At 41.0% G+C, this 24,386-nt stretch overlaps 1 protein-coding gene across 2 annotated transcripts in view; it reads right to left on the bottom strand.

The window, feature by feature from the left end:
* The window catches only part of CAB39L (calcium binding protein 39 like), a 44,371-nt gene extending 20,414 nt beyond the window's left edge, over window positions 1-23,957 (bottom strand). The window contains exons 1-5 of one of the 2 annotated variants that reach the window (XM_069010888.1): window positions 23,862-23,957; window positions 23,425-23,650; window positions 14,961-15,109; window positions 4,565-4,729; window positions 205-323 (exon numbers count right to left, since the gene is read on the bottom strand). In XM_069010888.1, the coding sequence (XP_068866989.1) occupies window positions 205-323; window positions 4,565-4,729; window positions 14,961-15,062 (386 nt within the window). In that variant the 5' untranslated portion in view covers window positions 15,063-15,109; window positions 23,425-23,650; window positions 23,862-23,957. Of the gene's footprint in view, window positions 1-204; window positions 324-4,564; window positions 4,730-14,960; window positions 15,110-22,673; window positions 23,096-23,424; window positions 23,651-23,861 lie in introns of those variants that run through there. The other variant, XM_069010897.1, reaches the window with a different exon arrangement.
* Between the last annotated feature and the right edge of the window lie 429 nt (window positions 23,958-24,386).

Consider the following 24,386-nt stretch of genomic DNA (forward strand, 5'->3'; position numbering starts at 1 on the left):
ATAACATCCAAATGAAATAATTTGATCATTAAAAAGTATAGAGTTCCACAGAAAAAAAGTCAATATGAAAAAAATAAAGTAAGAAATCTGGAACAAAATCTGAAAATCCTTTTTTTTTAAACTAAAAGTGAGAAAGTAGATCAACTGCAATGCCAGCATGTTCCAGGCAATGCTCTTTAATGAAAATCAAATTAAAGCACCTACCCTTTTAGAAGCATGAATAGGATATGTGGATGGGCACTAATGTATTCCACAGTAGGGCTGCGTGTGCCAATTTGTCTTCTCAAGATGTTGTTGAATATCTGGGAAACATCCTTTTTGCCCTGTTAAAGCAACAAAATATATCTTTGCTTAGAAAAACATGAACAAATGACCATTTACTATAATATCTATTTAAAGTACCACTGAAATTGAAAACAGAACAAGTCACTCTTTTTTTTTTCTGCACAGTCTCTCCACCTCATATTTGCTGTTTCTCCAATGCCACAAGAAGGCTTCCTCCTTCGGGCAGCTCTGAAGGCTCCTGACTGCCCCATTCCCTTTTGCACCTTTCTTTTCCTAAATGAAGATGTGCATTCCTCTGACACTGTCAAGCAAGTCCCTGGCTATTTCAAATAGCAACCCTAAAGCACCATAAAAGCAAGCCACTACCCTGAGCCAAGCGTGCTGTTGCCGTGCGTGCTGTTGCTCCTGTAGCCTCCAAATGTAAGTTACCAAGCTGGTACCAAACCACTGCCACACTGCCTACACTTAAACAGCTAAAGCTTTTCGTTAGTCAAATGCAAACAATTCCAAGTGTGATTGCATTTCTGAAAACCAGGGTTAGATTTAAACTGTGCCCATTATTTACCATGAAAAATGAAATAACTACTACCAGTAAAATGGCTGCAGCACATATGTGTCTCTAATAAAAACTAACGTCCTTCTCTTTGTCCTAACTTTGTGCTGTATGCACCTATCTACACAATCACATTTTGTCTTCAAATGCTTCCCTGTGCCAAGAGCTTTCCAGAAGGTCTTTCCAAATCATGTTCTATTCAGCCACAGGGTTCACCAGTATGTCTGGCATTAGAAAGCCTCTTCCTCCCCTGCTGCTGTCTTTCCTGGCACAGCAGACAAATTGATGTGTGAAGTTAAGGGAGATGGGAGACGGCTGCACCAAGGACCAGTAACCAAGGCACTGAGTCAACAGCAGGTCACTATGCACAGGGCAAGCTAAAGCAAAAGGTCACTTATAATCTGTACATGCTCATTGATCTGCCTTGGGAGGACAAACATTCCTTGGCAGAGAACTTATTGAATGTTTGAAGCCAACGAGCCGATAGTTTTACACAGAGGAAAATTCCCTGGTTTCACCTCTACAAATAAATCAGTGCTGGGGAACACAAAATATTCTGCTTTCCTACTCGTTCCAGCCCAGCTGGCTTGGAGACTCAGGGAATTAAACAGGAGAATCAAATCAGAGCAGGTCAATCCATCTGCCTTTGTCTGCAACACTTTTTTGACCCTTGGACATTCTTTCAAACAGGCTAATTCTGTATAAAGTCATCCCATTCTCCCCCATCTTTACAACACCCATATCATATGCCTGGAATCCTGCGATCCCCACGGGCTTCAGCAGTTACTCCAAGAAGAAAACAATCCAGACAGAGAAGAGCTGTTGAAAGGATGAGGTAAAGATGGCCAAAAATTAAGTGATCCTCTCTGCTCTGCCAAATTTTATATTAGTTACTTAATACTGTGTGCACTGCAGCATAATATCCATGAGCAGAGAGGAGATAGATATAGATATATAGATCTATGTATCCAATTATAGCTAAATTTCTAGAGATCAGTGATAGTGAAAGCCAGAGTTGATCTCTCTGGGTTCTCCAGGAGGGAATGGAGGCAGATAGGAGGGAACCACAACAGACTTCCCTCACCACCTGACATACATTAAAATTGGAGGAGTACTTTTGAAATGCTCCTTACTTGGATCTGCAATTAAATTTTGCCTTATAATGAAATACACATGGCCACTGGAGCACAAGATAAGGCAGCATGAAGAGAAAGTGGCTAGACAAGAACAAAAAACCCTGCCAAGGATGCATTATATAAATAACAAATTGTATACTACCTATACCATAATTTAGCCCCCATTTCAAGGCAAAGTAAGGGAAAGATTCTAACATCATCAGTCCTGGGCTTGAAGTTATTTGCTCCCTATTTTAGGGGCTTTACAGTTTGTGAACCTTTAGGCTTACACACAGTAACAACTACATTTTTAGTCGACTTTTTCTGTGTGCACACTTTCCACAGTTCTTCAAAGTTCAAAAATAAATTTCATATTTTAAATTCCTAAATATCCAGTCTGATCTTGATTGTGGGCTCCTGCCCAACCTGATTAATTTCTTCATAGCAGTATCATCACTGAAATGATATCTTGTTTGTGGAGTGGCAGAAGCAATAAACCTGTGTTTTCTATGGATGTGTGATGGATGTGTGCAAGTCTCCCCTACACAGTGTTTGAAAACACATCTTCAAAGGGAAGTTCAGCTGTGAAAAATTGGGATCAAAGTGGGTAGTGGCAAGGAGGAGACAGGGAATCAGGACAAAGCAAAGTCACATTATTGTCTTCAGAAATCAGATTTTCAGTTGTTTATGATTTGCTTTCTACCATTACATACGGATCAAAAAATTAACTTGCATATTATAGAGTGATGAAATTGCTTGTTCAACAAAGAGACTTAAATACCAGCTGTGGCCATCAATATAACAGAATGGAAACAGAACAGTTGGTAAACTGGAAAAGTCAGTGGGAACATGAAGACAAAGCAGCACATGCTCTCACTGTCCTCTTGTTCAGTGACATTTCATTTCTAGTGTTTTGTCAAAAGAACATGTATAACAGCTTGGCTAAATGATTGAAAAGTTTTGCAATGAAAAAAAATATTTTGCAATAAAAATTATTGTAATTGTTTGTAATAACAGCAATTCAACAACAGATTAGGTATTTCATCCAGTGCTTGATTTTAAAGACTGTGTGTTCAATATGTTCATACAGAATTTTTTTTCTGGCAGAGGCAATACAGACTGTCATGTAACTAAAAAAATGCAGTGTCCCTTCTGTGCTAACAGTATCTTCTCCTCCCCTCTTTTCCATTTTTCTTAAAGGGTTTTTTAAGGGCTTGGGTGGTTGGGTTTTGAGTATTTTTGTAATTAGACATCTAACAGTAACCAGAGGAGCACAGAGAAGACAAAGGAAACATTCTCACTAAATTCTAGCATTAAAAAAAGTCCTCCTGAACTCAAGACCCAAGCAAGAGTGAGAGAATTCCACTAACAACATTTTCAAAAATTAATACAAAATAAATAAATCAGTCCTTGATCCTGGATTTACCAGAGGTAGGTGGAAGAGTGGGAAAAAGGAAACATAAATCATCCATTTTCCTCCAGTTCATTTATTCACAAAATGGAAAGAAAGTAACTTCTACACATGACCCCACAAAAGGTGTCTCTGAGAGCATCAGATCTCTTTGAGAAACTGATTTTTCTCTTCAGCAGCTGCCCAAATGCCCAGGGCACTGCTCCTGTTCCAGACCTCAGCGGTGGCAGTTTGGCTCCCATGAGTGGGGATTTCCCACTGATGGTCGGACACTTGTGAGGAGTCACCAGCACCCAGGAGCCACAGAAATCATGGAACTGGCCCTGGCGGCCACTGTTCCAGCTGATTGCAAACCAAAAGTATATGACAATGACCTGACAGTGACAGAGTTTATTCCCATCCCTACCAGTCAACAGTAAATTGACAGGGTTTATATTTATCCTGAATTACTGCAATCTTTGCTAGTATAACTCTTCTTTTCCTTACTTATATGCAAGTTCAGTTGTCATAGCAGTTGTTTACTAGGTTTTTGGTTTTAACAACAAAGCTGGCAAGAAGTTTCACATAATGTATAATTTTATATATAAATACATAACATTAAATAATATATAAACATATACATTCACATTAATCTTTCTGCCATGAAAGAAAAAGTTATATTCCTTTCTTCTTTTAATCTAAACAATTAAGTGGGGGACACCCAACTTATCTTGTGACATGCTGTCTGTTTTTAACATGTTTTTCAACTCCTTTCCTTTCAACTAAACCATTTTAATTCTTTCAGTCTTTGTCACATGAAATCTTCCATGCTTCCAATTATTTTTATTCCATGTCCCTGAACCCCTTCTAAATCGGACACACTCTTCAGAGACAGCTCTAGTTGCACTATCCCAAAGATCATCCCTGCAGTTTACAAGGTTGCTCCTAGACAGTATTCTCAGCACCATGTCCTATCTTGTTTGGATACACATGGCAATATTTCTTTATTGTTTTTGTTTTAATTTAAAAAATCCCAGATTTACTGCCAGTGTACAAGTATGTCATTCAGGACACCAACCAATCTAGAGCAGATACTTTCTTCAGCCTGTGAAAAACAGTTTTGAATGCAATGAAATTATATAGACTTCAGAAAAATACAGCTTTACTCACTGACAACACCAAGACCAAGGAGATGAAAGAAGTTTACGGATGCTGACCTACCTCAAAATCTATCAGCTGCAGGTTGGCAATAAGTGTCACTAGAAGGCCACTGTTGTAGAGCTCTTGTGCCAGCTGGGCCACGATTTCTGTGGGTGGCTCTTTGTCCGCGGTCCCACACAGAATTTCCTTCATTGCTTGCAGAGATTTTGACACTTCCTCTGATGCCTTTCCCCCAGCAGATAATGGGTTTTGTTTTAAAAAAAGAGAAACAGGAAAAAAAAGGGAGTTCTTTTAAAAGACATGCATTTCAAAACAAATGTTTCTAAATGTTTTGCAATTATCATTATTTATTGCAAAATGATTTAATCATTTTAGGCAATCATGGAGGCTGGAGCATCCATACTGTATCCTGCAGGCCTTACACAAGATAAATTCAATTTAAACATGGCATGCCATCACTTACAGACCACAGACATAAAATATGGCCAAGAGAGCAATTACCAACCAGTGCCAGCAAGATCCTGTAACAGGTTTGGAGGCAGGCACAGCCCTGCATAAGCAACAGCAATTTCACTGTTGCTCCCCCTGTCCTCCCCAGTGGGTTCCAGGGCACACATGGGGCAAGAGGTGCCAGATGAAGGTACCAAACCTGGTGGCTGCTCCCACTGAGGGGTGGCTGCTGGGCTGCCTCCCCATCCACTGCTTCCTGATGGACTGTCCCAGCTCCCCTGCTGGGAACCCAAATAAATCCTTGCAGGCCTGTGGAACTGCTTAGCCCAGCAGGCAGCTGAACACCACACAGCCACTTGCTCACTCCCCCTCAGAGGGACGGGAGAAGAAACTGGGGGGAGGAACCGAATTTGTAGGTTGAGATAAAGGCAGCTTAATAGGACAGAAAAGGAAGGGGAGAATAGTAGCAATAACAACAACAACAACAATAACAATAATAACAATAATAATAATAATAAACAAGTGATGCAGAATGCAATTGCTCACTACCCAATGTCCAGCCAGTTCCTCAGCAGCAGCCCCAGGCCAGCCTTCCCCCCAGCATTATATACTGAGCATAATGCCAGGCAATATGGAATATCCGTTTGGCCTGCTGCGGTCAGCTGTCCCAGCTGTGTCTCTTTCCAACTTCTTGTGGCCCTCAGCCCACTTGCTGGCAGGGTGGGGTGAAGAGCAGAAAAGGCCCTGACAGTGTAAGCACTGCTCAGCAACAACTAAAACATCAGTGTGTCAAATTTATTCTTACCCTAAATCCAAAACACAGCACTGTACCAGCTACTAGGAAAAAGAAATTAACTCCATCCCAGCCAAAGCTTGACAGCTTCACATTGCCACCACCTATTTCTCCTCATCAGATGAGATTTGAGCCAGCATCTTCCACAAGGGATTTGCTAACTGAGCGCACAGGCACTTCAGTCTCAGGTCGAAAAATTTTAAATTAAACAATTTGCTTTAGTAAAGCTGTAAAGCTCCACAGCTGCCACCAAGTGCAGTAAAATAAATCTTTCACATCTTTTTCTCCCACCTAGCATATACTAATCCTGTGCAATGCTTCAGGTACCTCATGTAGACAATGAATCAGGAATTACCTTACAAAGTATCTTGATCACCAAGGTTACAACAGGGAAAGGAAAGAGAGACGCCTGTGAACAGGTAACAGCTTAGCATTCATGCAGTCAGTGGATTTAAATCACATGTGAGTGATAATATCCCACCTCCCATGGAAAATGACCGCTGGCTGCAGCACGGCAGCTCTGGCTCATGCTCTCTTCACAGCTTTGCTCCACTTGGAACAAATAAAGACTCCATGGAGCAAAGGAGTCATTTTTTCATGTGGGTGTGTGTGCTTTAAATCCCACCTGCTGCAGCCATGGGGCTACTGAGGCAGTGGCTCCTTCTGGGTCGGGTTATATTTATTAAACACACTACCTGCAGCAAGGCCAATTGGATTCTTTGGCCAGAAGTGGAAAGGAAGTAAGGAACAGGACTGAAAGCAAGCTGAGAATGACAGCAAAGTTCCAGGCAGGATGCTGAAGATAGGACAGCATTTCACATCTTTGAAAAACCTTTACTTGAAATTAGCTTTTGTTAGCATAGCATGTGAAAAAGATCAAGACAAACACAGAAAACCCAGGAGTGATTTGTAAAAGCTAACTGGAAATTAATGGATGTTCAAAGCCAGATCAATAATTTCAGTATATCTCTCATATATATTGAAAGGAAAAACATCGTGTTTTCAAATACCACCCCATCAATCTACATAAAATAACCCCACAGTGCTCTGAAGAGGCATCTCTCACCTGCTGCTGATCTCCCAACACTTCCAATCACAGATTTTATTCACGTTAGTGAATAAAAATGATGGAAAAAACTAGAAGTCCTAAAAACAACCAAAACCAAACCTAACCACAGTAAAAAGCCACCTTTACATTGCAGCTACCTGGAATATTCAAGCATTGATCTCACACAGCATAAAGGACTGCTCTCCTCCAATCTCTTTGTACCTACTCACAGTTTTCTGCTATTTGAGATGGGTCAGCATGAGCAGCGTGTAAATGAGCATGACTATGTGATAACTTCAAACAGCAGAAGTCTTGATGTTCCTTACCATCACTCAGCAAAAGAGCCTATTTTTACCTCAAATGTTAGTGGTGTGTCACTTGAGATATCCCACAGAGTACAGATGTGATTAACAACAGGGGTGCTATCTTAGAAACTAAAGCTCTAAATCTTTATAAGAGCTAGGGAAATATTTTCATTTCAATGGAAAAGCCCATACATTTTTGGCTTTCCACCCTTTCTGCTGGGCTGGGTGTGAATATCTCCGGCATTCTGTAGTTAAAAAAATCCATTAATAACTTTCCTTTCAAGTATAAGTAGTCCTTTCTGATATATAGAAAAGAGGTCTGCAAGATTCAGCTTTAGGTTTAATTCTCAAAAAGGAGGTGAAAAAGTAAAGTGCTGTGTGAGAAAATGAAACAGAACACTGGTGCTGGTGGGCAGAACTGGGCACCACAGCCGCATTTCTCTAATCACCTGCCATCCCATCCACTCATCTCCTCAGCTTTTCCACATGAAATTTACATTTTGTGTGTTACTTCCTCCCCCTTCATAGCCTTGCCATGGTCTGTGTTTTGGCGTGCAACTCGCCACCAAAAGTTATTCCCAGTCAAATCTAAGGACTGCTCCTCAGTGCCTATCCCTCACAAGGTATCCAGAGGAAAACCATAATCCCGAACACAGATTCTTAAATTAACAGTCTCCATTTTGACATTTCCCCTTCATCTCACAGCAATTTTAGAATAATACCTTAAGTACATAAGTACTGTTTCTGGGACGGAAACTTTCTTAAGACTCAGAGAAAAAAGACATTCCAAGATCCAAAGACCCAAGATCTGTCCAAAACAAACAACAAAGCACATTTATTCACTCAAATACATGGAAAATACAAGATGACAGAAACATATCTGCATAAGAAGTCAGACTGGTCCTGACCCTCTTTAGGAAAAATTGCAAAAACCAACAAAAAGCCTCAGCAAGACGTCTTCTCGCCAGTGTCACAAACAGAATCTCAGTGACAAAAAAATAAAAAGGATTTGCTAGAAACCCCTAAGTCTATTAGGACTTCCATGCTACTTTTTATTTTCCATCAGTGGCAACAACAACAATAGCGAAATGCTGCAACAATCACTCCAGCAGAAGTTACAGTGCAAGAGAAACAGTTTCATGAAATATCGAAGCATTTCAGCCATTCACCTCACTCTTGCAATTAGGCACAATCTTATTTCCAGCAGATTTTCCTTTTATCCTCTAGGTACACCTCCTTTCCATCATGACTGAATTTATGCCATTATATTTAGAGACACCGTTGTGAATAGGGGGGGGGAAAAGGAGGAAAGGAGAAAATTAAACAGATAATCCTAAACAGAACAGCTTATACATATTACAGACAAATGTCAGAAGTCGGACACGGTGAAGTTTGGACAGTCAAAAGTTGCAGGTAGAGACAAAAAAGCAAGGATGAAATGCAAGCTGATTCCCAGCACACACATGAGTTTAGCATTTGCACTGCTGTCCCTGCACAGATGTCAGGATCTCAACCTCCTAAGCCAAGTTCCTGGTCTTTCAAGCAAGTCTCTTTCCAACCAGAACTGACTCTGCAACCACAGAGTACAGTTTATAGTGACGGGCAACCCACAAGAGGTTTTTGGGTCCATTTTGAAAGACAGGATTTTGTGTAAATGTTGAAATCTAACAATCCTTGGATTACTCTGCAAACCCTACTGGACTGGATCTACAATATCCTTGGAGATGGAAAACAGACAGCATAGATAAGCCTGCATAACTTCTCTATGTTAAATTATAAACATGTTCAATACCCCCTCCTCATAAAGCTGATTTTTTTTTTGTCAGAATTTATGTGTCTTTCTAAACCTACCAACAGCTTAAACCAGAGTGGGAAGTTTTGAAGATTCTTGTCTCAATTTATTTTCCTCACAGATCAAAGTTTTGTCACTGTTGACTTAATGGGAACATAACACAAAGAAAGGAGCTTATGGGGAAATGATTCCCTTAAATTCTATATGCAAAAAATCTTCCCTGAAAGACTGGTTGATCTTCATGTGTGGGATAGGATGCAGAGAGGAGAGCCATAAAAATAAGGCGAATAGGGCCATACAGCTTCTATTTGTGTACCTAGCATATTTCCAGGTTGAAAATCTCTCTATAAACTGTTGCTCTCTTGCACAGCAGCAGACAGTAACACACAGAGATGCCTGCCAGCATGATGCGAAATACTCCCAACGTGTGATTCAGTGATCTGCCAGTACTCCATGCTATATATTGCAACTAAAAGCATAAAGCTCCTTTATGTGGTCTTATCTGGTTTTAAAATATTCTCACTGTGTGATTCAAACCTATTTTTCTCCTAAAAACACAGTGTCAATGAACCTCTCTCTACATGCGACTGTAAGGATTCCCAAGAAAAGCCATTAGCAGAATCTGAATCCAACAATCATGTAACTTCAGGATCACCCCAACTGACTTATTCTTGATGCAATTTCATGCTAAATGGACCTACAAGGCCAAATTGTGGGTATTTTGGACCAGGAGGCCTGAAGTCTGTCATTTAGCAAAACTGTATGGACTAGTACTCAAGGAAGCTGGCAAAGACAATTTGGCCAAGCAAGCACAACAGGGAAACGCCTTTTAAAAGGATGCATGATTAAATGGGGAAGACAGGTTTGCCCCACCTGGACATAAATTCCTTTGCCACTGTTAATCTTGCACTTAAGACAGAACTAAAGGTTCTAAGGTCCTTAAAAAATAAAAGCAACCAGAAGAGACAGGTTTAAACTCTTGGCACCAGAACCTGATAGTATCTGGAGTTTCTCCCACCTCTAGAGCAATAACAGGCCTCAGCAGAACAGGTAAGCTGAAACATGAAACCCTCTACAAAACCCCAGGACATGCAGAGCTGGGGAAAGGGGTGCCAAACCCTTCTTATCTCATTCCCTTGGTTTCAGTGTGCAGCAATGAAATGGAAAGCAATTTTGCAACTGGCTCTGGCAGCTGCAGAATCGCATCCATGGGTATTCACGTTCCCGGCAGCCACGCAACTGTTCTTCCATGCAAATGCACACGGAGCCCTCTGCATGCACCTTGTCTCACACACCAGTCCCCAGAGCTTTATCAATGCAGCAGCCAGCAAGGTGAACAGCAGCCAGTAATGGCTTCCTTGTTGCTATGCAAAAAAGTAGGATTTATTGATAGAAGTATTTGTTCCAGATATCTTGAAGTCTTTTAACTGTAGCCTTAATAAAATGCTGCTCTCCCAACCCTTCTGAACAGCACCAAATTTGTTACAGCACGTGGAGATGAAAGAGAGGACAGATTACAGTGACCTACCTGAACGAGCAGTCTTGTTAGAGAGATTTAAGTGAAAGGGGCAGAAGTGCGACACTTCAGGTTATTTTACATCTCGCTTCACTTTGCTTCTGAACACTGACTAAAGGCACTGCAGCCTGCAGTTCTGCCTGCCAGGAAAGCACTCAGCACAGTGCTCTGAACCTGCTCTAATGCATTTGGGTTCATTTTCCACAATAAACCCATGTCTTGGATCAACTACACCAGAAACTGCAAATCTTTCAGCCCATCTAGACCACATGCAAAGATTAGACCAAGTTTCAACCAACCTCAGATCCGTTTGCTGCACTAAATTAAAAGCCTGTGACACTTGGAAGGCTTTTGCTGCAGGGCAGGTTCAGAAAATGTTACCAAACCTGTAGGCACCGCAGATGGCACTGAGTCAGGCTGCCGCACCCGAAGGTGTTTGGTTAGCAGCAAGAGGGTGATGTGTTCAAGGACGTCCTTCAGAGACAAACTGGATGCCACCTGCACTGCTTTGTGCTGACTGGGCTCAGCAGCTGAACACAAGGCTTTGAGAAGCCAGGATGTCACACCCCTTTTTTTGTGAGGTGGGTCAGGCACCCTTTCTATCAATGCTCCTTTACAATATCCATCAACAAAAGACACGGCGACGCAGCAGTAATAAATGAAGCAGTGTGACCAGAGTGTCACATGCTGTCCATTCTTCCTCAGGTTCAACAGATATGACCTCTTGGTATCTCGGCTTCTCTTCTCTTCATCCCTATTTACATGCATCCTCCAAATGCTACAGGAGTTATTGCCAGAAAGAAGGAAGAGAGTCTAAGCTTTGAAGGCTTCCTTTCCTAGGTATTTAAATACTTTCCTGCTCTTCTAGTTAATTCCAGAGTGGGCATTCCTCATTAAATTAAAGGACTGATTGGTTCTATGTGACTGAGATTAAATTGTAATGACATTTATATAATACTGTAATAAAACTTCACCACATCAAAACCCAAACAGGATGTCAGCAATTGTATATGCTCCAAGAACACCTTATTTTATTTCAGATGTTGGAAGAGAGAAGGATTGTTGATGAAGAAGGTTTTAGTCCACTTTTTCAACTCTGTCTTACCCTACTTAATCTCCCAATTATTCCATTAAATTTGCCAGTGCTGCAATCCCTTCTTTAAAATAGATATTGTTTCTAAAAATTTGTAAAAACAAGCTATTAGAAAGAGCACTTCAGAGGAAAGGGAGCCAGATATGCTGGCACTTCTCAACCTGTGGTCTATCACCCATAAGAATGTAGATGAGAAAATGGAAAAGCTTTAAGCACACATATAACCATGCAAGCAAACAAACAAATAAACCCATACATAAAATAAAAGTAAGAACCAAACTTCAAAAATTAGCCTAATTTTCAGCTGGGAGTGTTTAAAAAGCATTTAGAAACACTACGGCAACACTACACACATTAATAGTTTAAAAAAAATTAAACACATGGAGAAAGGGGGTCAAATTCAGTCCTTATCTAAGGAGACAGATGCTAGTGCAGTCAATAGAATTTAGTTAAAGCTTCATTGGTACTACTCCATGAGTAACAAAAATCATCATGAAGAAAGAGTGCAAACCTCTGTATATTATCTGTGCACACGGAAATGCCTCAGAAAAGATGTAGAACTTCCTTTACACTTAAGACTGGCTTCTCTGCATCCTGTCTGTCAAGTTACATTCTCCACCCTCTTCCCATTACTTGAGAAGTCTTAACTGCTCTGCTGTAAAGTTCCCTCTACTGCATAGCTTGGCAGGAATGATCCTTTCTGCATTATTTAAAAAGATCCCCTCCACGACACAGACGGCTCCTGCTGAAAGTTGCACAAAGTTGTATTAAGCTCCTCTCTGTCTGACTTTGTGCCCTCCTGGCTGCCCACAGCATCTTCGCCTCATACTTCGGATTTCTCAGCTGGGAAAGGAAAGGAGGTTCTCTGCTAGCCCTGCAGTTAATTCTGGCTTTGCTGCACTTCTCTGCCAATACTGGCTGTATTAGCAGCTTTTAGCTGTCTCAACCCACATACCACATTGGCTGCACTACAATAGCAGCTTCATTGTCACAGGATAAATCTTGTTTAAGCATCTGAAGCAAGTCCTAGTTGGAAACTACTTCACACGCAAAATCAGGGATGCTCTGGAGTTGTATCCTGGAAGTCCTGGGAACCTTGGTTTTATGGTGAGGCATAACAGCACTCCTCTAGTTCTTAAAGCAGACTAGGAGCTAGAAATCTGAAAAATTGGACAGCCACAAACTTCTCTGGTCACAGGGCCACAGGGTCCAAACCCAGCTCTGAGACATGCAGGGTCTCTGGCTCTTACAGTAGCTAAACCTCTAGGCACTTTCATGAAAGTTTGACAAATTTCTTCTCCCTTTGGAAATCAAATTGGAGGTAAATTGCTAGGTTTTGAAGAGCACAGAGTGCTTTGTTTTTCTTTGCTTTTGTTTTCAGTTAAATTTCTCTAATCTTGCTCATGAAAAGATCCTACTCATTGGCATTATTGAGTATCCTTTGAAAACCTGTGGGCCACTGAAAGTCTTCCCATTGTCTTTTCTTCTCCAGTTCAAACTGCAAACACCACTTAGAAACGGTGTTAACTAAGTTCACAAACCTGAATGGATAGCAGCAGGTGTGACTGGGCTGATTGGTTTTTTCAAGAGCTCTTTTTCCTGCCAGTTTTTAAAGTTTATCATCATCTCAGTACTAAAGGTAGTCCTTATGATTTACTTCCATAAATTCAGGAGAATAAATTTAGCTGTTTTCTTTAACAGGTATTTATTTCAGGACAGCTCAGTGGAACACTTTAGATTAAAGGCAGAATTACCAAGGAGTCTCAAATCTTTCCTTCTGCAAGGAAAAGGGCCCTATGAGCTTCCTTGACATCACAGCACAAAGTCCTGAGTCAACAAGCCACGTAAGCCTATACTGATCCAAAAAAAGGCTTTCCTCACCTTCTGCCTTGCTGTCAGGGGACTGATCCTCTGCCCCGATCACCAACATTCACCCCAGGAACAGCCTCTATCCCATAGCAACAAAGTACATAAAAACTAAGTGAAAACCAGCCTCCTCCTGTAGAATAAGCACCATTAAGTTCATGACCTGTTTCCATTCTAATATGCCAGGGGAACACTCTGTATCTTTTGCTCTGTGAGGAAAACACACACCAGCTGTTCTGACTTTTACGAAAAATTTACACTGAGCACTCCATTTTCTAAGAAGTCTGAATTTCTCCTTGTCACTGACACCCAAATAAACAAACCAGCTCAAAGCCAAAAACTCTCAAAACCACAACCCAGAGGAGTCATTCTACAAAGCAAATCGAAAAGAAACCCAAGTATGGAGCTTCTGCTTTGAATGTCTTCTTTAATCAGGCTCCAAAGGATGAATTCAGCAGGGAAGAACAGATTCTGTTGGTTCATTTAGTTACTTATTTTATGTTTTAGTTCAGAGACAAATTCTCTCAGTTTTCAGGTTACTGAAAGTATTTCAGAATGAAACATCAAATACCAGAGACCTCCCAGAAATCCATGTGACTTACCTTACATAATTAACACACTCTGAGCTACTTGCTTTAAACCAAAAAGTTTCAAGAGGATCTCACTAAGGGTGCAAAGGGCTCCATGCCTTGGGTTGGGTTTGTTTTCATACAGCTTCCTGCACAAGGTGGGGGAAGCACAACATGCACGCACACAAACATCAGCTCCATTAAAAATATATTAGTGCCACTTATCAGCTATTTCTGCTTCCACTGACAGTCAATTTTAACTTAAAATTGGTCTGCTGTTAACTAAAACCATATACTTCTACTACAGCAATAGTATAGAGGGCCAGAGTCTCAGATGCAAAAAATAAAAAAAAAAAATTGATTTTATGCAAGCACAAACTCCTCATTGGGAGCATTTTGTGTGTTGGGGTGCATCTTATCAAGTGGTCGCTGGAAAGGTGGCAAAAGTAACTTGAGTCTGTGTCATGGAATTAGAAGAGAGCAGTAATATTAGCAAAAGCCTCTATAAATAGAAAATGAGTAGCACAGCTCTTTTTGGAAGCATTAGCACCCAGAACATTAGAAAGGATGGACAGAGTGAGATCTCTTCTATATACATTTGTATACATAGAGGTTTCCTGTTTTCTGCAATGTTCATCAGAAGTAGTGTTTTTCTCTGTGGGTATCTACACATTAATCGGCAACCTCATTTGTTATCCTACTAAAACCATTAACAGTACAATAGTTTTCACACAACCTTCCAAGCTGTTTTGCTAGATTCGTTACTGTTCAAAGTAGTGGGAAATCACCCTTGGTTTTGGCTGAGGCTCCTGGATCTCAGCATTTTCTGTCTGACCCCCAGATCTGATGTATTTTATTTATGCAAAAGCCCCCTGGTTTCAGCAGAAACATTCAAGCACACAGCTACTTCCATGGGCAAGCACTCGCAGAATCAGGGCAGTGAGCAAACACAATTTTATTCCCTTTATTCTACTGTTCTCCCAGCATAAAAACCTTACTGGTCTTCTACAACATTACCTCATACCTTGTCTGTCTTTTTTTCTTGTTTTTCCAATATGGCCATGTTTTCTTTCAGAACCTTCACAATCTCAGCAGGATTTTTGTGTGATTTACTAAACAAAGGCATGGTCTTTCTTCACCTGGATTTCTTCCTTCAGGATAGAAGAGGACTGCCTTAAATAAAACAACAAACAAAAACAGATTTTAAGGTTTATACAAAACACAATAAAAACACACAAAGACATTGTGAACAAGAAAAGGTTATGCCTCAGGCACTGCATTTTGCTTCAGCCACTCAGTGGAGCAGTAAAAGTTCCCATGTGTAGTTATTGCAAGTTCATCGAGGATTCACAAGCCACCATTAGAATATGAAAAGCAACTACTCAGCACCTGGACAGGAGCTGGATGCATCCTGAAGGAAGCTCTGACCTACAGGTCAGCACTCCAGCAAGGCCATGCCTATGTCAAATGTATTTTGGACCCTGCACATTTGGCAGGCTCCACTAGATTTCACATAGGGATTTCTGTCAGACTTCACCAGCTCCATCACAATGCAGAAAACCAACTGTAGATGCCAGCACACCAAAAGCACCCTTTGTTTAGAGATTTGCAGTTAGGATCCCAGCTTCTCTGCCATCTCTCCTTCTTCTTCAGCTGCTTTGCTTTTTCAGCCTAAGGGACCATGAGAGGAAGCAGTTTCAGCTATCCCCTAAGTCTGACAGACGTCAAGAATCTGTGGATCAGATCTCACTTGTGTAAAACATTGCCTGAATTAAATACGGAACAGAGGATCAGGCCCAAATATGAACACAAATGTTTTCATGACATTTAAATGAAAGACTGAGCATTTTAATGAAAATGGATTGTTTGTTTAATTTGAAACATTCTTCTGCTGTATAGTTAGAAAGGCAAATACCACACCACTGTATTTATATATGAAAGAAACCAAGTATGTCAGTTTCTGATCTCACAAAGCCTTAGGTTGTGAATTCTTACAGGTTTTGCTGAGGGTCCAATACAAAGATCTACTGAAGTCAGTGACTGACTACAAATGGCAATATGTTCTGGTTAGAAGCTCAGCACCGTTCTGGACTGAATTCCAGTTTGTATAATAACAAAAAAGAGGTAAAAGGAAAAAAAAAAAAAAAAAGAACAAAAGCAAAAATAATCTCAAACTCCTATCTCCTTCCACAACAAAAGAAAAACGTCACAATTCCTCCACACACACATTTGCAAAACTAGCTGTGAAAACATAAATATACACACAAATCACTTCAATCCCATTACTCTCCAACATTTACAATTAAAAAACAGCTTTATACAAGAGGTTTCAAAGGAGAGAATTAAACCAGCACAACACACACAGCATAAAGAAGAAAACTCAGTGGTCCCAAAGAACCAACTCCTCTCATGCTCCGTTGTTACTATGGGCACGTTCCAGAGTCCATCAGGAAATACGATCCTATTTGAGCCATACATTCATGTGTTACTAATCCCCAAATATCCTATGGCATTAATACCCAGATTAGACATACATTCTATTGCAGCTATAAACAGTAACCATACAAAACAGCCAAGTAAAAAATTCAAGCTTTAAAAGCAAAATCTATACAGCCTCTCTCCTAACATCTTATTAAAAACATTTCAAAACCTTTTTGCAGATTACCTTTACAGGAAGAGTTTCTATGACACACAGGAAATATTTTTAAATGTCTTATTTAAATGTCTTACTTAATATTTTTAAATGTCTTTTATATAAAAGTTCTTTTATAGTGTCAAAAGTAGGCGAGTTTGTATATAACTTCTAATTTGTTACTAGGTCCGTTTTACAGGGATATTTTCACATTCAGTGTCTGAAACTTCACCACTTTCAAGTTCTCATTTCAAGCTCCTCACAGTCCTGTTCAAACTCATTTTTATTTCTCCAGTTTTGGCTACATAACCTTCACTCCTCAGCTGAGCTCCCAACTGCAGAGTCCTGGTCCCATGCAGCTCACAGGTGCAAGCTTTGGCAGCAATGGCCACCAGAGCAGAGTCACACCTCAGCCTGACAAGGTGCAATGTTGAAGCCCGGGTGTACTAACAACGCACCCTTTGGGGCACATTCAGCTACACACAAGCCCTGGAAAAGACTGTGATGCCAAGATTATACAATAAAGTTGTTTAGATGCTGCTAGCAAGCGCCAAGCACTCTGTAATCCCACATGTGCTGCAAATAGAAGATTAATAATTCACAATACACTTTGAGGAAGACCTGATTCTGCATGTTTTTATTATCCTGAAGGCATGGCATGAGGATGTGATGATGCAAGAGAGAGAGATTCTCAAAGCAGGAGCTTAACAGGCAAGTTGCATTTCAGAAAAGAAGTATTTTCATCCAGGGTGGGGTAGGTATATTCAGATTGCTAAAGTCATCCCTTCATCTTTTCTTCTCAGAAGTCTTCACACAAAGAAAAGCAAAGGGGGAGATGAATTGAATTTTTAAACGAAGTACTTGTGAGCTAGAGATTCTGAGATTTTTAAAAAATGGAGTTCACATTTCTAACTGAAATGCTGACAATAAACTATTATTTCCTCCCAAACAGTAACTTACATGGCTGTCTAGAGTGGTTGTAGAGTAGGGTAGGATGTCTGTACTTAAAATGATCACTAATTTTGCCATAGAACCAGCACTTTTCCACTGCATAGTTCCAGTATCACCAGCAAGTCACAGCACTGCTCGGTGACAAAATATCATTTTTTTCACTATATACCCTACCAGCATCTTAATCACAACAGCAAAACACCAAAAATAGGGCAGGAAGGGACTCAAGAAACTGTTTAATTCATTTCTCTGTTGATCAGAGCCAAGTACTCATTATGTACAAAGTCTTATATACAAAGCAAAGCCTCTGCTATATGCAAGTGGAGGGAGGCAGAGAGTAAAGGGGAAGAGCCCCAGATGTGCAGGAAATAATATTTTTTTATTTATTCCTTCTCAGGATATGGTTTTTAACCTGGCAAAAGGTGATCCATCACTTCAGGAAATACATACTGGCAGCTGCAGGTTATGGTCCCTTTTGGCTCTCCATGCAGGACTCTTCTAGGGGCACATGTGCTATTCACAATTACAGGTAGAAGCAAATGGGGGTAAAGTCAGTCTGCTGAGAGGGGAAGAGCAATCTGTGGACAGGATCATATTTAGAGAGGCATAGGAATTCAGAGCCTATCCAAAAATTTTGGTGACTCAAAATAGAAAGATATTATCAACACATAACAGGACTGGAATGTCACTACCTGAGAAACTGGATGGAGTCAAGAACCAAGATAATAAAAATGGGATAAAAGTTAAGAGTAGATAATGCTGAATGGTAGATGAGACACAATTTGTAGACATTCCAGATCCCTGGAAACATTCAAGATCAGATTGGACAGGACTCTGAGAAACCTGATCTAGTTGAAGACATCCATGACAAGGGGAATTGGACTAGATGACCTTTAAAGGCTCCTTCCAACCCAAACCATTCTACAAATATCTGCTTCAAGCTGAGGACTTAACCATGAGAAATTATAAAAACAAGCAGCTGGTGACATATACAAACACACACATATTTTACAGATGTGAGAAAGACAGACACAAATCTGTGATGAATCGCAAAAATAATCATCAGTAGAAATCCAGAAGTATTTATGTCTTTGTACAAAGTCTTGATAGACCTTCATATGGAACACTGTACACAGCCCTGAACCCCCACAGTCAAGTAAAATCAACAGAGGTTAGAGTGGGTGGAGAGAAGCACAGTGGATGGCCAGAAAAAATGACAAGACCAGCATGTCTTGGAGGCTAAAAGTGCTCACCTTCTTAAGTTTAGAATAAAAATACAGGAAAGCTGAAAAAGTCATTTCAGCTTAAATAACAATAACACTTTATTTATGCAGAAGCAAATGGTTATAAACTGCTGATGAATAAACTTCAGCTGAAAATGTAAAGGTTTCCACCCACTGGAGCTTTGAGGTTTTGAAATAACCTACTCTACCAGGCACACTACAGAGCACTGTTCATAAATTTTTGACACTGCTGTCTGGCAGCAAGGGACAGTACTGAATGAACCTCTTTCTTTCCTACTTTCTAGGAAAACTTTTTCCGTCTAATGGCTATTCAACATATGTTTTCATAACATCAGAAATGGGTTGTGGACACTCCTGAATTCATAATGGAGAACCAGCCAACTTGTGAAACATTTAGTTTTGATGATGTTGTTTCACTGGTGCTCTTGAGACGAGTTTATGAAACCAAGGAAAGAAACAGCTGTATCTGGTCTCAGAGGTTGTCTCTCCCAGATACGAGGAAAATACCTCGGCAGTGCTGTAGGAGGAACTGAGGTTTCCTAAGCCTGCTGTTTCCATCAGCATGAACATGACATTTCAGACACCAGAGCTGGAGTGTCCAGCACATTTTAGGAATTCTACTTTTACAAAAAATACTTTCAGGGAATATCATTCCATCTTTGGGAGAAAAAAATGGCACTGATTTTATATTAGATAAGCCACAGAAAAACCAAAAGGCAACTTTAAAGAACCGCTTTCTAAATGTTGTCCTGTTTCTGTTCAAGTCAGGAAAAGAAAAAAGAAACCCACACAAGCAGTGAATTGAATCCAGAGATGGATGTGGTTTACAAGACATGAGTTTTAGGGTATTCAGTAGCCTGTCAAAGTTAACATCCTTTCATATTCAGGGCATACCATCTCTCAGAGGTCTCCAACTCTACACACATTTAACCAAGATGGAAAGCACAATTTCAAAAAACCTATCTACCTACTTTTATTCTGTCTTCTCTGCAAAGGGGGAAGCTGAAACACAGAGACATTACAAGACATACCCAAGGCCACATAAAAAAAATCAGTGGCTGTATCAGGAATGCAACTTAGATCATCTGACAACAACTACATTTTATCAGGCTTCAAAATACCTCTTCTGCCAGTTTATCTGCTCATAAAGAGAATGTACTAAAAAAGATTTAACACAGCTATAAAGTACAAAAAGAGATCTAGTTCTGATTATAGGCACTCTCCACAGTTTCTTTGCTTTTAAGGCATATACCTCCTCCAAAGACTATAGTGCAACTGAACTTGTAAGCCCGATGAAGGAAAAACGCACACAGCAACACCACTCTGCTCAGCAGCCCATCCCACTATGAAGTGACTCAGTAAAGCAGCTCTGTCACAAATGCTTCTTCCTGCCCATGAAAGTAAGAATGGGAGAGAGCACATGAGCCCATCCATGCACTCTATGCAGATGCTCCTCCAGACAAAACATTTGGTCTTGAAAAACAAATGAGCAAAAAATTTCCTTCCCATCGAGTATCAGACATTTGTCTTGCCTTAACTCCCAGCCTTCATCAAGTTACTGATCTGAATCAAAACCTTTCAATAACTCACATTGTGTGAGAGTTTCTGGAATGGAAAAAAAACCTTCATTTCTCATTCACTGCAGTGTGCCCACGACCCATATATTTGGGTCCTGAGTTAGCTCATTTTCTTCTTCATTTTGTCTAATTCAGTCTCTACATAATGGAAGAGGGCGTCATTTCTCCCTGCTGCCATATTTGGGAAAGTTGCTGCAGTGACAGAGCAATGTACTCAAACCAGGAGATAGAAGCCCCCATGTGTGATGAGCACCTGGAAAAGCCCAGTTTGTCCTTTTGCCCTCCCCAGTGCAGTCCCCTCACACAACCCATGGTTTTTTTGATATGCAGAAGGAATCAGGGCTATGCAACAAGTGACTTCTCGGCAAATTCTCAATCGGTTGCAGATTTTGGAAGGTGCGTTGCAAATGAGACAAAAGATTAACAGAAGATGGGACAGTTTTATGGTTAGGGTGAATGAATGCCATCTCTGCTTGGCAACAATATTTTTCCAAAAGCTCAAGAATTTACTCATCATAAGCTTTGATGTTGGCTACTTGTTGCATTATCCAAAATGAAGATGGAGATTAGCTGAAACTTCATCTGAACACACAAAACATCACAGTAATGCCTACCATCGCCACAAATGTCATTTTTTTAAGCAGATGGAAAGCATCCTGAAGATCAGACATGCAAAAGAAGTAGGCAGCTCTGCCCTTAATCTGACCACCTCTACAGAATGAGAATAATAATATCACACAGTTGTTCAATACTGTTATGAAACTGAAGGCACTCATGGTGATGCTTCACCCAAGTGCTGTGGTGTAGGTCTATGGAAGCACTCAAAGAAATTATTAACTCTTTTTAATTGAGTGCTTGAATGCCAATTTAATAAAAACAAAAAAAAAAACCCATGTACAGTCTTTCAGCAAACACAGGGGATAAAATGAAACCCTGAAAAGCAATCTGGCCACTGAGGCAACATTTTGTTAAATGCTTTGTTCTGTGATGGTGACACCCTGCTCCACATGTATTCACACCCCTACAGCCTCTGTAGGAGCCATCCAGCTGTTGCAGGGCCACATGGTGAGTCAGGTCAAAGAAGTGACCCAGGTTAACAAAAAACAGCTTGTTGGGGAAAAAAAGGTCACACAGGTTTCCAGTCCAGTTCTGCCCAGATACAGTCTAGAGCTGTACCAGCACAAGAGGGGAAGAAGGAGATGGAAGGAGGGTACAGAGACAGGGCTTCTGGAGCAGATGCTACAGCTCAGATATTCACCATCCAAAGCCAGAATGAGGTAGTGATGATCATAAAGGAAGTACAAATGTGTGGTAATACAAAATACTAATCATAGAATAGTTCGGGTTGAAAGGGACCTAAAGATCATCTGATTCCAAGCCCCTGGCCTTGGGCAGGGACACCTTCCATTAGACCACGTTGCTCAGAGCCCCATCTATCCTAGACATAAACACTTCCAGGGATGGAGCATTCACAGCTTCTCTGAACAACCTGTGCCAGTCTCACCATCCTCACCATAAAAAATTTCTGTTTAATATCTAATCTAAATCTATCATGAGTAGGGTACAGAAAACAGAACTGAAGTTTAAGGCATTTTAGGTGTTTGACTTTGCTACCTTGTGTCCTTCTATTGGAAGTCCTGTGTTTTCACATCCACTATTATTATTGTGATTATTATTATTACTATTATTATATTTATTATAAAATAGCATTTGCACACTGCAATGCCAGGTAAAATTCAGATTCCAAACCCATGCAGAAGTGGCATCCTGTGGCACTATACTCACACCAGCATTATTTACCTCTGTATTGCAGGATCACATAGGCTCTCCCGGTCATGCCAATGAACTAGCTAGAAGCAGTAAGTTATTACTTCCTGTTCAATAAAACTAGAAAGACATAAAACCAGAGGTTTTACAGCCAGCAAATTTGCAGGATTGATGAGTAAAGAATCTTTGGGATCCCAATTTGCATTTGCTACCACAGAGGTCTTTCAAACCTAAAAGATTAAGAATTCAATTCCATGCCTAACTGTAGTCCATAGCAAAACTCCCACAAACTCAGTCATGCAGAAAGAGCTCTCTTAACTAATGTCTCTGAAGTACACACAATTCTAACAGAAGAGCCCTTAATAGCTTTTCATTTACTTAAGTAAAAGGGAAACCAAGTTAAATATCCATTTCTAGTAGGAATAGTAACTGTAGAAATAATGGAAACTGGTAACAAAATTTAAATAACACAGGCAGCAGCCAAGAGGGAATAGGACTCCCTCTAAACCCATTAGCGGGGACCATGAATACTATTTTTGCATTTGGTCCAATATTACTGAACTTACCTCTCTAAACAGCATTCAGTCGATCAAGTTTGTAGCAAGTCTGCTATGTTACTTTCAATACCTTCACAATGGATTAAAATAATCTTCTATAGTAGTAATTTCACTTTACTACTAGTATTAGCCCAATAAAGAGCCTTTACTTTTAAGAAAAATCCCAACTTCCCTTAAGCTCAATTAAAGTTGTGCCTGATAAACACTTCATCAATCGCCCATCGCACAGAATCAGCAATTCAAGTGGACAAGTCCAATCGGCTGGAAACAAGGAGATGGTTCCTTTACGTACGCCGTTCGTTGTGGCAGTTCACACGCACGCTCATCTTCCCTTCATCTCCTTCCCCCTGGCTTATGCAAGTGGCCACGCTCTCATTCCTCTGCATCTCAAGAGCCAGTCCGCAGCTGCAGGCAGCCCGCGGAGAGGAGCAAGAGAAATGATATATTGCAGATATTTTATTTTTGGAAACCACACTGTAAATAAAGCCATTTCCAGAGATATTCCACGGACACGGAGTGCTTGGTCGCAGAGCCAGCGCCTTATGTAACAGGAGGAGTATTGTTTAGGGTTGCCTGCATTTAAGAGCCACTCCTGGTAACACAGTTTACAAAGCTATAAAAAGCTACCAGCGTAACTATCGAGAACAAGCAGGCAAGCGGTTTATTACCAAAAGGCTGGTGCTAACTGGAAAAAAGGAAAGTTTCATTAAATCACTCAACTTTCCGTCACTCGGAGGACATCACCTCGGCTGACACTTACTGTGAGTGGAAAGGTGGGGGCTCCTAGGCAGCCCGGAGCAGCCCCATGGCCAGGTGCTGAAGACAGCTCTGCCGCCTCCCCGCAGCCCACGCCGCCAGCAGCCGCCGTCAGTGATCTGCCATTTAATTCCGCTTTATTCTCCCCCGCCGATCACCGACAAGTGGCAGAGAGCAGGGATCCCGCGATTCGGCCTCCCGCTCTTCTCCTGCCGAGCGACCGTCAGCCTCTGGAAAAGCGCGAGCAGAAAGGATCACTTGGACATGCACAGGCGCTCACAAGCAGCTGTAAATTTCCACTCCCCGCTGCCTGCGGCTGGACTCCCGGCTCCTCGCTGTTCCTGCTCCGACGAGCTCTGTGCCTGGGTGTGCGTTGTTCCCCCACTGCCCTCCCCGCTTCCCACTCCCTCACTCGTCTTGCTCACAGGCTCACACACACACCCCCCAAACTCCACGTCAGAGGAACGCGTGGAAAAGCAAAGGATGAAGTGATCACTCCGCCGAGAGATTCCCCCAGGGTTAAGGGAGGACATGCTACGATTTCGCATCACTTCTGTAAGTTTCCATTCCCCTCCAAAGTCTGTCGGTGCAGGGGGAGGCATCGCTGACGGGTCCTCGCACCATCACGTGGCGGAGGCTGCTGGAGTTAAATTATTCACCTTGCCGTCCTGCTAGGAATGCAAATAAGGGAGCCCAACAGCGGGCTGTTGTTACAAGATAATAATAAAATCAACATGCTCACGCACCACATCTTTCAGCAAAGTCCTGTCCAGAAAAGCTGAAGTTAAGCTGCTTCCTGCCTGACTATATATTATTACACAAAGATCCAAATACTTTTCTACAATAATACTTGGGGGCATTAAAAAAACCCCAAAAACAACCAAAAAAAACCCCACCCAACCTGCAGTATACTCTGAGCAAAATTTAAATCCTGATGAAGAAAAACATTAGCCCAAAGTATATTTT

Source organism: Aphelocoma coerulescens, chromosome 1, assembly GCF_041296385.1.
Source record: "Aphelocoma coerulescens isolate FSJ_1873_10779 chromosome 1, UR_Acoe_1.0, whole genome shotgun sequence".
Taxonomy (NCBI): Eukaryota; Metazoa; Chordata; class Aves; order Passeriformes; family Corvidae; genus Aphelocoma; species Aphelocoma coerulescens.